Here is a 17,155-nt window from a genome sequence, read left to right as displayed (position 1 = left end):
TATTGAGGCATTTCAGGTGATGTTCCGGAACAATGACGATGGAGTGAAAAATATTACCCGGGAAAATATAACGGATCGCGAATTTATTAAAGAAAGCATGGAAAGAAGCGAGTCTTTTTTCAAACATATTCCTAACTCCATGCAGTATTGGAATTAGGAAAACCGACGGTATTTCTAACACTCAGTGCCTCAGAAATACACTGGAAAGCATTATTAAAATGTGTCTATAAATTTAGAGAAAATTTGGAAGATGAAGATGAAATTGATGATTCCATCTTTGGTACAATGACAAATATTGCAAAAGCGGAATTAGTTAACAATGATCCTGTTATTTGTTGTTTATATTTTGATAAATTTGTAAATAATATCATATCAGCTTTAAAATTAAAGAAAAATGGTCCATTACAAAAATATTATTTAAAAGATTATTTTCTTAGAATTAAATTTCAACATCGAGGCAGTCCACACACTCATATGTTGTTATGGTTGGAAAATGCACCATCTTCTAGTGAGACCAAATTCTTCAATGGGGAAGATTTACCAGAGACGATAGCATTAATTGATACTATTTCCTCTGCAGAAGAAATCTTACTTTACAGTTCTAGGGATTTACAGTCTCATACTCATACTCATACCTGTTATAAAAAGAATACCAAAAAATGTCGTTTTGGGGCGCCATTTTGGCCTATGGACAAAATCAGGATTTTATTGCCAGTTTTGCCAGTTAATAGGGACAATTCAAGACGTATATTATTTCAGAAAATGCACCAGGCTCTAGAGGATTTTCATTTTATAAGTTTCGAAAATTTTCTTCAAACATTTTTTATAGAATCATACGATGAATATCTGGATATTCTACGTCAAGGTATTCAGCGACCAATGGTGTTTATGAAACGGGGTATTGAAGATATTTGGATTAAGTATAAAATTATTTAATTAATATTATTTTAAGCGACGACTACATAAAACAAAACCATGCGGTATAAAAATAAATATTTAATATTATCTGCTTCAGACAGTTTTTTATACACTTGATTATATCACCTGTTTGAAAAAATAACTATTTTGTCTAGAGATATCGAATAATAATAATAATAATAATAATAATAATAATAATCAAAAGACCTTATTATTGTTCCAAATGTCATTCCGATTGCTGCAAAAGTTATGTAAACACCAAAAAATAAGGTTAAAAATAGTAATAATTAAATTTACTCATATCTGTTATTAAATTTTTGATATTCTTACGTTTTTAAATCATTCATGGAAAAAAATTAAAATTTATAAGCTGCGTCAGGTATTTTCAATACCTAAGATACCTACGTATGGTGCAAGATCTGTGAATTTTTGTTAGAGATATTAATAGAACAAACAAAAGGTAATATTCTAACAGAAAATAATCGCAATATTCTACTTAGTTAACCTAAGAAGGAAAAATTAAACTTATGACACATTTTAGGCTCCGTCTCACTGACACGCCCTCTATATATATTTATATGGCAATTTTTTCTTTGCAAACTTCACAAATAGGTACAGTATGTTCGAGGCATATATACTTGTTACAAAAACGGCAGGTATATTTTGTTTTACGATCTTTACAGAAGTTGCATCTTCCCCGTTTATTTTGAACGTTTTCGACAACTTCCACCAACTCAGTACCACTAATCCTCGCAGCGAGTTGTCGAATTTCACGTGGCAAGTATTGCGAGGTTACTCGACTCTTCATGTAGTCCAATATGAGCTCCATACCAAGTTGTTTCAACAAAATTCTTCTATCAATGCTGCTTTTATTAATATTATTGTTTCTATATATAACAAGAGCGTTAACACCAGCAACATTGAGCAGCCCATACAAGACTATCATGGGCCATCTACGCGTACTTCTAGCAACATTATAGTTTGCGGTAAGTTGGTCGACAGTATCGACTCCTCATTTGATAGAATTATAAAAAGTAATGATTTCTGGCTCGACTGCTCCAGATAAAGCATCAATGGAATCGTCATGATGTAACGTCGATAGCAATATCACCTGCTTGTTTTTTTTGGGATCTACGATACAATAGTCAAATCTTTAGTAAAGCCAAACATACTTGACTTTTCTGGAAAACTCTTTTGGAATTTGACGCTTATTTTTCCTAAGGGTGCCCACTATGGTCAACTGATGATTATTTAGTAATCTGTTGGCCACTTCAACCGAGGTGAACCAATTATCCATTGTCACGTTCCTTCGGGATGTCGATATTGGTAGGCACAGCCTTTCAACCACATCGGAAGCGTTGTTACTTACTGAATACTGCCCTGCAGGTTGTTTGCCACAATACATTTCCATATTTAGAGTATAAAAAGACTTTGAGTCTGTCAGTGAGAATACTTTGAGTCCATATCGGGCCAGCTTATTGGGTATATACATCCTAAAACGACATCGGCCCCTAAAAGCCCACAGCCACGGCCTCCTCTACTTATCAGGCCGTGAACAGCTCTCTTATGCAGTGTTGCCAAGTGTAAGATAGAGGTCTAAGAATTTTTCAGAATAAGATATCTAAAGGATTTAAATTTGATTAGCCCATGGTGGTTGGCAGAAAAAAAGTAAAAATCTAAAAAAAAGTATATGTTAAAACTTGACACAGTCAGTTTCTGTGAAAGTGACCAATCAAGATCACTTTCATTGCAGCAGTTTTCAGTATGTTTCTGTATTTCGGAGAGTGAAAATGAGCTACCAGTAGCCTTCCGGAAAATATGTTTAAGTCTTATTTTTTTTCTGCATTTATTTCATCGAAACTGATATTGTAATTACTTCCACCTAACAGCCTGTATTTACCAAACCTTTTTTCTAATTTTTCAGTTGTAAATTTGCCAGGTAAAATATAAGAGATTGCAAACTTTTCAAAGGAGTACTCCATTATTTCTAACAAAACACAAGTGCTATGCCGAAGGGCTGAATAAGTATCTTTTGTTAATTTACCATTAAAATTAAGTTTTTGCCATGTATCTAACCATAAGATGAACTTTTAAAAAAATTCAATGCGAAAATCATTCATATTATAAAAAGGAGCACACCACTTATTTTAATTGTACTTGTATTATTAACAATATCCCATCAATGTCTTATAATCTCTAAAAAGAAGCAGTATCATGTAAATTATATTCTTTTAATGAAGAAATAGTAGAATAATCACAAATATTGTCTGCTAAGTACAAGATTGTTAGGATAAACTGTTTTATAGTTAAGTTTAAATGCTTTTTTATTACTAGATTTTGTTCTTTATTGTAGATGTCTTTAATGTTCTGAAATTTAGCATACTTTATTTGATTGAAATTGTCAAATTCGGGATATACAAAAGTATTCTTATCATTTTTTAAATTCCGCCTATTCCGACTATTCCAATTATTTATAATATTTTTAAATATATGAACAAAATCATAGCTCACAAATATTTTATTTTGGGGAATGTCAGGGTTCGGAAAATGTGTTAAATTATTTGTTAAATTTGAAAACATTGACCGATTAATTCTATGGTTGTCTGTTATTATATCTAAAACAGTAAAACCACATTTTTGTACTAAAGAAATTTTTTGGTGACTGGTATCATTTCAGAACCTTTTATATTGTGTACTGGTAATAATTTAACAACTTCACAAAAATTTCCAAAAGCAGAACATATCGTAAAGGTCAAAATAGTTGTTGCCAATGAACTGTCATTAGAGGCGACACCAATTAAAATTTTTCCTCTATAATCTAATCTTTTAGTAACATATACCTCATCAACTAAGAGAAAAACAATTTTTTCTTGATCTTTTAAAAAGCCAGATAAATATTTCAAATACCCATTGGTACTTTTATCATTTTCAGTCGGATTAGAGTAACTATTTGGGGCCATATCTAAACTGGAAGAGAGGTATTGAAGATATCTTTTTGTGGGTAAATTAAAATAATCCCTCATTAAATTATATGCACTTATTATAGTATCAGAGGTGTATCATTTCCTTTTTAAAATTACTAATTTAACTTGATTAATTAAAATTGATAAAATGTTGTTTAAATTATTACACTCCTGTGTCCGCTCTTGTTGGTCATAGTCGGAATTAAAGCTATCTGACTGAATATCAGAAATTGCAACCAGTTTTTTGGATGCCTCATTTAAAAAATGCAAACTTTTATATTGACCAGTCAGCTCGGTGAATGGCTTTTACCCATTTAGCCTTTTTTAACTTTAATACACACACTGACCTAGTTATAATAAAACTTCACCTCAAGTTCAAGTTGACCTATATACTTTCTTTTGCCAATGTTTTCCTAAAATATGACTACACCAAAGAATGCAAACTAGGAATGGGTAGGTATAAGTACACGGCTTTAAGCAACACTTAGGTAGGTAACTAGGAAGGGGTAATGTTTTAAAACCGCACTAAAAACCAAAGAAAAACAAATGTAAATAAGCCTATTTGAAGGTAAACAAAACAATGGGACTTTACTGTTGAAATTGCACATGCACAGCTGATTAGAGGTAACCGCGAAAGATCACAAACACTTATTACCGATATTAAAGTATTAAACAATTAAAAGACAAATAAAACTTTCAAAATACAACAAGTTTTTCAGCAGAATCCCCGGCTCTCGACCCGATAAATTATTATAACCAAAATAATAACACTGAATAGTGGGGAACGGAGCCGGGAGATAGACAACTATGCCGTGTTGCCGGATCTCTTTATTTCACGGCCTGAAGGTAGAGACGGCCGTGCCACAGCATTTCGTCGATTGTTGTATGTTTTCCCACAGAGTAATGTTTTTGGCAATTTTGCACCACTGCTTTAAAAACTTTTCGAATTGGAGCTAGGTTGTCTTCACTTTTACGCTCTTCCCTTGTATGAATATCATCCATTTGCAAACACCTTAGTAAAAAACGAAATCTTCTTAGAGCCATTGTTGCTGAAAAAATTTCCACTCCTGTACCATCCCTCGACCAAAATTCAAAAATTGATGTCCTTACTCCACGGTAAACTCCAGCTAGATAAAGTAGACCAATTAGTGCGCGCATCTCAATTACATCTGTCGGTCGTACATCAGATTTATTTTTGAATCGCTGAGAGATACTTTCAATATATGTATATGTTTGTGCTGTTTACTAAATCCATAACGATATCATCGTCGAAAAAAAGCTGCCACGTTTCGAATGGAGTTTGCGCACTTTGAGAAGGGCCAATTACTCCGGGTAATCTTACAATTATGTTTTCTTGCCGCGTTCTCACATTTTTAGGTAAGCATGTTTTATTCCACTTCATTCCGTCTTTTGAACTTAATTGTAAATGACTACGTCCACCTACTCTCGGTTCATCAAGTGGTTCTTCAATAAGTTCATCTTCCTCTATCTCCTGCAGACTGGCTACTCTATCTGACTTCCCTATCTTTATCAGACTGGTGATCACTGAAGATTTCATACTGTGGATCCGCTTCTGAAGCCTCAGAATCTGAATAATTTTCAGGATCAGATGGAACTTCTTCATAAAGTTGGGTAAATTTTTGTACCTCTTTTTCATAAAGATCCATTTTTCTGTAAAAACAAACAAGCCGTAAATATCATTCATATTTTTTTCTAAAAAGCAAACAAATCTTAAAATAAACCAAAATAATTAATAAAAATAAAACTTACCAAAAGGAACGCGTTGGGTCTGCGAGACCGAAATTAACTATAAAATTGTTGTTTCTCACTTGACTGGGCCAAAACTACTGATAAATGCGTAGCGGTGCAGCACTAAAAGGTACTAGAGCGCGCACTAATTGGCGCGCTTTTTTTTTCAGAATTACAGAAACAAATATTTTTGTCTGGGTCTATTAGACCCGACGCGTTTACTGTAGGGTTAAGCGGCTGTATCTGAAAAACTAATAATCGTAGAACCTTCAAACAAAAAATTTTGTTATGAAAGCGGACAAAAAAAAATGCTGGAAAATATTTTTAAGTCTATTGGTCGGCCGCTGAAGGGCGTTACAGCTACTTCCAAATTTAAAATTCAATAATTTCTAAAAACCTCGCAACAACGGGCATTTTAAAATATTATTGTAATAATCTCCGAACACAAAAATGTCTCTGTCGAGTTGAGAAAACTTGACCGTTTTAGATTTTCACCTCTGGGGAAGAGTAAAAGATCTAGTTTTTCAGTCTTGGCCTACAACCAGGGAAAATATAATTCTCAGAATTCAAAATGCGATTCATGGCTTGCCTAGAGAGGAATTTCGAATGTGCCTTTATCTCTAGAAGGGAAAGATTTCAGCGTGGAACATAATGGCGCCCATTTTGAACATCTAGGAAGACACTAGAGCAACGTTTAAAAAAACGGTCTTTTTCAAAGCCACAATTTCTTTTAAAAGAATTCGTTAAATTTAAAAAACGTTAAGGTGCATGGTATAAGCAATGGTGTCCGATTAATATCTCTGGTCAAAAAAACTATTAAGATTTATTATGGTAAAGCCAACACTATTTATCAGATATAGAATGATTACATTCCTATCTGGGCTCTTCAGAATCTATTTAGTGCTTACATTTTTAGTTGCATCTAAACATGTTTAAACCTCTCGAAGGAAACAAAATTTCGTTAACCATACGAATAAAGTATGACATGTTTTATTCTAAATAATTATATTGGAATTTCATACAGAATCTAAAAATAAAATAATATATAGGGTGTTCTATTTAAAAGAAACAAATTGATATTTAATTTTGGTATTACCGAAAGTGTCTTAATTATCAAAATACTCTGCCAAATACTTTCTTGTGCATACTTTTTCTCATATTAGATCGATCGATCCCTGATCCTGGACAAATAAATGTATAAAACAACGCCGCTTCAGGGATTTTCGAAAAACTATTCTTTTTAGTTTTTTTCTTTAAATAAATATTCATTTGAAAGCAAGTTTTCTCAACTCAACTAAGGCAATGGGAATTTACGACGATTTTTTAAATTTTTTAATGGTTACATTTTTTTTCATAACTTTAGTTTGAGTAGTGATATCGGAATGCGGTTTCCACCAATCTGTTCAGTTTTGTTCCCTGCTTTTAACAGCATAAATATATTTTATATATTTTTTGATATAAAAATAAAGCAGTAACGAGACTTTTAACAAAAACTTATTGCAAAAGAATCGGCACACCCAGAGCCGACTTTCAGCTGTTTCTCTCACTGAAGCTAAAAACTCCCTTCACCAGTTTATTTGACAAGTGACAGAAATTCTTATTGACACTTGTATATATGTGGAAATGTTTGATGATTATTAAAATAATATCTTGGGATGGTAATTTAATGGTTAGTGAGCACTCAAGTGTTCTGTACATGAAACATTAAATTATATTCAAAAATTTTTGACTATTTTTAGAGGTATGAATGGATTTGTCCAGGGGGAATATTAATTAATGTAATAAAGTGTATAGATTAAAGAGCCCTCTATTTTCAGGGTATTTTTTGTGGTTAGAGATTTAAAAAATTGACACTAGTGAGCACTCAAGTGTTCTTACAAGTTACACTAAATTATATTTAAAGATTTTTGACTATTTTTTGATATACAAACGGATTTGGTCAGGGGGTATATGAATTAATGTAATAATGTGTATAGATTAAAGAGGCCTCTATTTTCAGGGCATTTTTTGTGGTTAGAGATTTAAAAAATGGACACTAGCGAGCACTCAAGTGTTCTTACAAGATACACTAAATTATATTTAAAGATTTTTGACTATTTTTCGATATACGAACGGATTTGGTCAGGGGGTGTATTAATTAATGTAATAAAGTGTATAGGTTAAAGACGCCTCCATTTTCAGGGCATTTTTTACGGTTAGAGATTTAAAAAATGGACACTAGTGAGCACTTAAGTATTCTTACAAGTTACACTAAATTATATACAAAGATGTTTGCCTATTTTTCGAAATATGGACAGAATTGTCCAGGGAGAATATTAATTAATGTAATAAAGTGCACAGATTAAAGAGGCCTCTATAATCAGGGCATTTTTTTAGTTAGAGATTTAAAAAATGGACACTAGTGAGCACCACTCAAGTCTTCTGTACAAGTAACACAAATGTATATACAAAGACTTTTGACTATTTTTCGAGATATAAACGGATTTGTCCAGGGGGAATATTAATTAATGTAATGAAGTGCACAGATTGAAAATGCTGTCTATTTTCAGGGTATTTTTTGTGGTTAGAAATTTAAAAAATGGACACAAGTGTTCTTTACAAGTTATCCTAAATTATATACAAAGATTTTTGACTATTTTTCAAGATATGGACAGATTTGTCCAAGGGGAATATTAATTAATGTAATGAAGTGTAGAGATTAAAGACGCCTCTATTTTCAGGGCATTTTTTGTGGTTAGAGATTTAAAAAATGGACACTAGTGAGCACTCAAGTGTTCTTACAAGATACACTAAATTATATTTAAAGATTTTTGACTATTTTTCGATATACAAACGGATTTGGTCAGGGGGTATATGAATTAATGTAATAAAGTGTATAGATTAAAGAGGCCTCAATTTTCAGGGCATTTTTTGTGGTTAGAGATTTAAAAAATGGACACTAGTGAGCACTCAAGTGTTCTGTACAAGTTACACTAAATTAAATACAAAGATTTTTGCTTATTTTTTGAGATATGGACAGATTTGTCCAGGAGGTATATTAATTAATGTAATAAAGTGTATAGATTAAAGAGGCCTCCATTTTCAGGGCATTTTTTACGGTTAGAGATTTAAAAAATTGACACTAGTGAGCACTTAAGTGTTCTGTACAAGTTGCACTAAATTATATTTAAAGATTTTTGACTATTTTTCAAGATATGGACAGATTTGTCCAAGGGGATTATTAATTAATGTAATGAAGTGTAGAGATTAAAGAGGTCTCTATTTTCAGGGCATTTTTTGTGGTTAGAGATTTAAAAAATGGACACTAGTGAGCACTTAAGTGTTCGGTATAAGGTACACTAATATGTACGTTTTTGGAAAAAATTGAATTTTAAATTTGAAAGTAGCTGTAACGTCGTCTAGGGGCCAACCAATGATCTTAAAAATATTTTCCAGCATTTTTTTTTGCCCGCTTTTATAACAAAATTTTTTGGTTTGAAGGTTCTACGATTATTAGTTTCTGAGATACATCAGCATTTGAAACTGGTATAAAACTCCATAAAAATTTTAGCATAAACTAACGGAAACAGATAAACGCAAAATCTCAGCAATAGACTGGCTGGTCTACTACGAATCCCAACGTCTGGACCTCCTAAAGCAAACGAACCAGATCGTTTTCAATTTCCTTGTTATGGAAAAAGTGGACGCGGCCGAACTCGCTTTCGGTAAAATCCCGAGCGAGGCTGTCGCGCAAGTTTTAGCCGAATCCGAGGATAGTAACGAGGAAATTAAGGCTGTGGTAAAGGAGCATCTCAGTTATAAAGCGTATTTGGAGGCGACTGAGGCGTTTAACGAGTGGTTTCAACAGATTAAGTGTAAACCGGCGGAACCGGATGAGCTGCCGGAAAGTGCGCAGTTTCCTGAGAAGGTCGCGTACCAGCATAAAGTTTCTCAGTATAAGGCGGAAATTGAGAGGTAATAAAAATAGTAATTATAATATCGAAATTTCACTAAACATGCCATAAGTAGAGAGAAAACGGCATATTTCAAACAATTTTCCGTAAAAAAAGGTAAAGATTTTTGGAATACCGCTAAAAAACTTAATTTTACAAAAACTAAAAACAATCCTTTACCAGAAACACTAAATAATGCAGTAGACCTAAACTCATTTTTTTCTAACTCCGTGGCTTTTACAAAATCAGAATAAAAAAATATTCGTATTAAATTGTTTAGTTATGTAGTATGTACGAAGAACTTAACTAAACAATCAAATCACTTTATACATTCCAGAAATCTAACAATCATTTGAGAGTCATTACTAATTTCTATTGTCTCCAGCAAGTCTAGTTTTTTACTTTTATTGCACTGATGAAGTATTTTTATATTTCATCAGTGATTTCCATTTCAGAAGGAGGTGATTAGCAAAAGCCAACCCGGTCACTGTGATATCGGTATTTTTAAATTTATTGTATTGGGCCTTGTGTTCACTAATCTTAGTAGAAATCTTTTTACCAGACTGGCCGACGTAAACTGCAGAGCACACGTTTTAGTTAGGTGGCTTTTTAATGAATTATTGGTTTTAAAAGGTGGGGTTATGCCAAAGGGAGAAAAAAAGCGGGATTGGTCCAAAATAAGTAAACGACCTAAAAGTATTGATATAGTTTGTGTGTTGTAGAAGTAAATTAAATGATAATTTATACTTGTTCACATAAGAGGGAAAAAGTTATTGACTGCTAATTGTTTAATGAAAAAGGAATTCTTTTTTAAAAGCTTCACAAGAAAGTCGGACGTTAAAGAGTCTGTTGTCTTAGTCTTATTTTAAGCCCTGTGCCTTTTTTAGGTGGAAACTAACGACAACCCATTTAGCGAAAACAGCCCAAAGTCTTTTGTACAACGTACTGTTGTTCCCCGAAGGTTGGCTCATTGGAGCTAAGGAACCCGACCATTTAAGACAAACCATTCTGCCTAAAGTCACTTTTTTGCTTTGCTCGGTTTTATACGAAACGGAAATGTATGAAAAGTGTATTGAACTGGCCGATATTATTGCTGCCGAAAGGTATCGGTTATACGAGGTAGATATTTAATTTTTATTTGTTTTAAGTCGATTTACATGATAAAAAAATCATTATAGGAATTTTCTCAAGAGCAAATTCAAGATTTCCTGTTGAAGATCACTGAGGCTAGCATGGCTCTCATAGAGCGTGGCAAGGACCCTTTTGGATATGAAAAATCTGCTTAGGATTAGAGTGTAGCATTTTTTGTTATTAATTTAGTCTTTTTAAGTGAAATAAATAACTTTTTTAAGAAACCTATATGTCTGTGATTACCATAGATTGCTCCAGGGTGAAGTACCATTATGCAAAGCAAAATAATAGGCGAAGGGTCCTGGTTTAGAGGAGACTGGTGTCAATTGAACCATTTTGTACAAATATTTTTTTTCTGGCTAGATAAATATTATAATATGATCAAAAAAATAGGTAACATATAGCTGGGAACTTGACATACTTGACCTAGTAGTTAAATTTGACTATAGATAAGCGAAAAAAAATATGCAAATAAAAATAAGTGATGGAGCATAATGTTTCAAACGACCCCGATCAAGGGTCAATTGAAACACATTATGGGGATAGTTGTAACAAAAGCGATATAGATTAAATAAAAAACACATTTCTTTTTATTTTCTTTTATTATTCAAAAAAGACTCAAAATCATATAGAAACTGTAAAAAATGCCTCATAACAACAACAAAAAAATAACAGAAGCTAATATTCTGCTTATGAGGAGGAACATTAAACAGAAACGTAGGAACATAAAATAAAACTTAGGAAAAAGTTTAAAAACAAAAAACAACAACTGGTGGTTCTTATAATATAGATGTGTAACGCTTAACTTTCAATTTTTGGTCAGTTCAACTTTGGCAATTATGGCAAACATAATATGTGAGCTCTTGTGTGCATGCCTCATGCGACCACATTTTGCAGTTAGTACATCGGATCCACTGTTCACCTGGCTTACTTTTATTAAATGGTTCAACACACACCAAACAAAAACATTCACTTTCGTCGTCGGTAGAATTTTCAGATGACTTCTTTCTTGTTCTCACGGGTGCTTTTTTTTGGGATTTTCTTTGGACCCTTCTTTTCGGTTTCCAGATTCCGTTTGACCTTTTGTGTTTTCTTATTAGCTTCTCTCTCTATTTCCTCCTTTTCCGGTGTATCGGTGTACACGGTTGACTTCCTCTTTTTCTTTCGTCTTGCGTTTATTTTTCTTGGTGAAGCTTTTCCGAAAGGCCCAACAACTTCTGGTGATAACGTGTTATTTTGGGTGTTTTCGGAAATTTCACAATTTTTTAGGCCCCGAGAAGTTGATGGCGTTGGGTTTTAAAACTCATCTTCTAAGGTTGTTACAGTCAGATTGTTTCCTGGATTTGAACTAGGATGATCATTTGGAGGTTCGGTTGAAGGCAACCTATTGGTAACAGACGTAGATGAGGTAGGATTATCAAATGTATCTTCCAAAGTAGGATCTGTCAGATTCAGATTGTTGCCTGGATCTAAAGCAGGTGAAACTGAAGGTTCGATTGAAGGCAACCTATCTGTGACAAAAGATGGCGAGAAATCTGTCTCCGTAAAAATATCTCTGTTAAAAGGATATATCCCTGTACACTTAAATCCGGCTTGGATATTGCTTTGTGTAAGAGCTAAGGGCAATGATGTTGCGACAATTCCGGGTAAATCATATATAGACATCGGTTTACCAGGGTGACTACAAGCAGAGTTTATTGCTTTCTTAAGAGGACCGAAAACTGTTCTATCGAGGGGCTGACATTTATGCGAGCCGTGGGGTGGGAAAGAAAGCATTACTATTCCATGAGTTTTACAATAGTCTAGAGCTTCTATACTAATATGGGATGAGTGGTTATCCAGTGTGAGTAGAACCTTATGAGCTTGTGAAGAATTTGTGCGCTTTTGAAAGTGTTTTAAGAACAAGACGAACGCTTTTTCTTGCATCCATCCTGACCCGTTTCCAGCCCCAATACACCCTGGTGGACCATCACGAATAATATGATTTTGAAACCACAGTCGAGGAAAAATAAACAGGGGCGGAATCGAATTTCCTAGTGCGTTTATTGCCACCGTAACTGTTACGAGTGTACCACGTTCTTGTGAGGTAATTGCACCCACTTGTTTCATGCCTCGTTTTGCTACAATTCGATTTGGTTTCTGGACTGTTGTCACACCAGTTTCGTCTACGTTGTAAATATCCTTTGCTTCAAATTTGTCTCGATCCAAAACTTTAGCAAGATCTGCATCTCTAATTGATCTTATATTTTGTAATTCAAAAATTGTTAAATCTTCTGGCGTTAGTACAGTTCAGATTGCTGATCATTTTGCCACCTATTTAGAAATAAATACTCCAAAAGAAGCATGTGAGTCGAGAACTATTAAGTATAGACCTTTAAAGAATATTAATTTAAATGATTTTAGTCGTGATTTGTCTATATGTCCTTGGGATGAAATTTTATATATGCCAAACGTGGATGATAAGTTAGAATATCTGAATTCTCTTATTTTAAACCTTTTTGATATTCATGCTCCCATAAAAACCTTTAAAACTAGCAATAAACAAAATTATGCGCCATGGATAACTGAAAATATTAAACTCCTACAGAACCTACGTAACACTGCCTTAAGATGTATAAAAAATCAAAATTACCAGCACATTTTTCTTATTACAAAGAATTGAGAAATTATACAACATGGGCTTATAGCCCCTCTGAGCTGAGAAGAGGGCTTATTTGAGGGATAAATTTTTAATTTCAACTGTGAAGGAAAAATGGGCAGAGCTGCAGAAACTTAATTTAACAAGATCAAAGAATAATAATGGAATTCCTAAACATTTAACTGAAAACCTAAACAATATAAATTCGTTTTTTGCTAATCCAACACAGGTTACTCATCCGTTAAATAATGATCTAATTCACTTTTATAGTACTCACATTAAGGAAGGTATAACAAATATATTAACTTTTGAACCGGTAGTAGAGGCACAAGTCACTAAAATTATATATGACATTAAAAGCAAAGCTTTTGGGTCTGATCAAATAAATGCCCACCTAATTCAACTTTGTTGCCCTCGTATTATTCCTTACATCACGCATATTATTAATGTCTGCATTGAAATTGGCTATTTTCCACAGCGTTGGAAGCATGCATATGTAATTCCCTTACCTAAAGTTAATAAACCAACTGAATTTAATCATTTGCGTTCTATAAGCATTCTTCCGGCCCTGTCGAAGATCCTCGAAAAGGTACTTGAGGGTCAAGTGAGAGCATTTATTGGTGAGTTTGATATCATTCCTTCAAAGCAATCTGGTTTTCGCCCAGGATTTGGCTGCTCCTCCGCAATGGCAGCTGTTACAGATGATCCGATTAAGTCGGTTGATGACGGGAAAACAAGTGCTTTAATCCTATTGGACTATAGTAAGGCTTTTGATATGGTAAATCATCATATTCTCATATCAATTTTGCATTACATGGGTTTTAGTATGTCATCTGCACGGCTTATTAGATCATACCTTGCAAATAGATCACAGCAGGTTATTTATCGGGACAAGCTTTCTGACTGTCTTCAAGTTATTGCTGGGGTACCACAAGGAAGCATATTGGGTCCTCTCCTTTATACAATTTATACTTGTAATTTTATTGACAGTCTTCAGTTTTGCAATTACCATCTTTACGCTGATGATACTCAGCTCTACTATTCTTTTAATATAAGTGAAGTCGACATTGCTAACGAGAATATAAACCTTGACCTTCAGAGATTTTTGTCAAACCTCCGCTGATCATAATTTAAAAATTAATCCTGCCAAATCAAATTTTATTATTTTTGGTAATGAAGTGTCAAAAAAAGTTGCCCAGGAGCGCCTAAGTCTTAAAATTGACAATATGAATATACCTTGTATAAAACATGCCAAGAGTTTGGGATTGGAAATAGATGGTGATTTGCGGTTTCGGGAACATATAACTTCAAAATTGAAAAAAGCTTATTCAACTCTCCGTCTTATTTATTCTAGTCGTCATTTTTTACAAAAAAAATATTAAATTATTGCTATGTGATTCGTTAGTGCTAAGCCATTTCAATCACTGTGATGTTATTTATGGGCCTTGTCTTGATAGTTTTGAATCTAGAAGGATTCAAAAAGTACAAAATTCATGTTTACGTTTAATTTATACACATTTCACCGTTTTTACGTAAATCAAAATGGCTTAACATGTACAATCGTAGAAAACTACACATGAATACATTTTGCTTTAAAATTCTTAAAACAAAAAAACCAGGATATCTTTTTGAGAAACTTGAATTTAGAGTTGATGCTTGTAATCGACCTTTGCGTTTTAATGATAAAGTGTCCATACCTAGACATCGAAAAGAAATATTTAAAAGATCATTTTCATATTGTGCGGCTAAAACTATAAACCTATTTTCACCGTCATTTTCAAACATTTCGCTGTTGAAATTTGAAAAACGACTTAAACAAATTCTGATTGTTGAACAAATGGGCTCTAACTGAATTATAGGGGTAAGCTTGTCTAATTGGATCTCTTAAATAGCTGTTTACCAGGTAGGTGTTGAGTTATTGTATTTTTTTTTTTTTTGATTTCTTGTGTTTTTGTTTGCTGTTTTTGCTTTGTGTTTCTATTTATATCTCTGTATTTCTGTTTTACATTTTAAATTTATTCTAAGTATTTTATGGTTCTATGATTTTAAATTATGTGTTTGCTTTGGCCATTATGTATTTTTGTATTTTGCATTTATTTTTAATTATGTTTATTTCAATTTTGTTACTCTACCTTATTTTGTAATGATTACCTTAGATTCTAAATATTTAAAAATGTAAAAGTTTTAATTTATTTGTGTTTGGGCTTAAGCAGTGCCTTACAACACTTCTATTGTAAGGTGTCTGAGGAGCCTTTTAGGACATATTACATTGAAATTTCTGTATTTTTGGTTAATATTGTTGGTCCTAATAAACGAATTATTATTATTATTATTATTATTATTATTATTAAAAAATACAGAAACATTTGCACAATTGAAGCTGGTTGCTCTGGCTAAGCTAGTTGCTTGTGGTGCTCTTATTGATAAGTCACGTGTCTTGACATAAAACCGGAAAACCAGTCTTCTCCTGCCAGGCCGTTTTTAATCCAAATGTCCGGTTTATATATATCATATTTAATGGTTAATTCTAACGCAAATCTCCGAATTTCTTTGGTTGACAGACCTTGGTAAATGTCTGCAGCTCTTTTTATGTACTTTACCATTTCGGTTTCTTGAAGTTCACTAAAAACTTTATTTGCAGGTTTATAGCCTATTGTAACAGGTGGTTGACCTTCAGTATTCCCCGCAGCTTCTTTCTTTCGCTTGTATCTCAACAAAAACACATGAGAGATCCCAAATTGGTCGGCAGCTAAGCGTAGAGAACTTCCATTTTTGAGCTCTGCATATGCAGATTCATATAAAGATATATCTCGACTTGAACGATCAGTTTTCGGGACTCTTTTACGGGGCATCTAAAATGAAATAAACTAATTAATTTACTAGATTAATGTCCTAACTAATGAAAGCTGACAAACAAACTAAAAACACTACAGACTCAATTACAATTTATTTCATTTTAGAAATGAACGGCGGGGTCAGTTAAAACGTTACAAACGTCCCCGTTACTACTGACCCCAAACGACTTTTTTAAATAAATGACACCATATTTACTACAAACAAAATGAATTTCAAATTTAAACCAAAGTAAAATAAAGCTAAGTTAATGGCCTAACTAATGAAAACCGACAAACTAACCAAATACACATACAGACTCATTTACACATGCATAAGAAATATAGCAAATACTTACTTTGGATACGTGAAAACACAAAATCTCGCACTAGGTACGTATACTTTGTTTAATGGCCCGCGGCGTACTGCCAGAAAATGGTTGTCGATATTATGGTCATATTACGCGCGCGATTTGTTTCTATCTTGTAGCGGAGAAAGTTTTGATTACTGTTTCAATTAACCCGTGTTACAATTGACCCCAGTCTCCCCTACTTCACAATCTTTATTTCAAAAATCCCGACGCGTTTCGGTTGTTAAAAAACCATTGCCAAGGGAAAACCACAGATGTAAATAGCTCCGCACAGCTAGCGTCAGTGGCGAAGCGTGAACTTTTCTTTCGGGTAGACAAACAATAAAAATTGTTAATTAGAAAAGAATGTGTATTCAATATTATTCTCTTTAATGAAATAGAGAATGAAATATTAACTCAAAGAGAAAAATATGTAGTGATATAAAAAAGAAAAAAATTATTACTACTAGCATAAAAAGATAGATAGATAAAAATAAATACTACTTACAAAAAAAACACAACTAAAATACAATTGCCAATATCAAACAGTCGTTCATAAATAACCCCTAAAATATCCACTAAAAAAATCTTTTCTATACACCCAAAAATAAAAATACTAATTATTAAATTACAATAGCACGCG

At 33.1% G+C, this 17,155-nt stretch overlaps 1 protein-coding gene across 1 annotated transcript in view; it reads left to right on the top strand.

Moving 5' to 3' along the window:
• Positions 1–10,917, top strand: part of LOC126733683 (nuclear pore complex protein Nup107) — a 29,329-nt gene extending 18,412 nt beyond the window's left edge. Inside the window, exons 11-13 of the mRNA XM_050437055.1 lie at positions 9,181–9,584; positions 10,450–10,681; positions 10,741–10,917. Of these exons, the coding sequence (XP_050293012.1) occupies positions 9,181–9,584; positions 10,450–10,681; positions 10,741–10,848 (744 nt within the window). The 3' untranslated portion in view covers positions 10,849–10,917. The remainder of the gene's footprint in view (positions 1–9,180; positions 9,585–10,449; positions 10,682–10,740) is intronic.
• The last annotated feature ends 6,238 nt before the right edge of the window (positions 10,918–17,155 follow it).

The sequence above is a fragment of the Anthonomus grandis genome, chromosome 3 (genome assembly GCF_022605725.1).
Source record: "Anthonomus grandis grandis chromosome 3, icAntGran1.3, whole genome shotgun sequence".
Lineage (NCBI taxonomy): Eukaryota > Metazoa > Arthropoda > Insecta > Coleoptera > Curculionidae > Anthonomus > Anthonomus grandis.
This window is presented reverse-complemented; position numbering and strand designations above follow the sequence as displayed.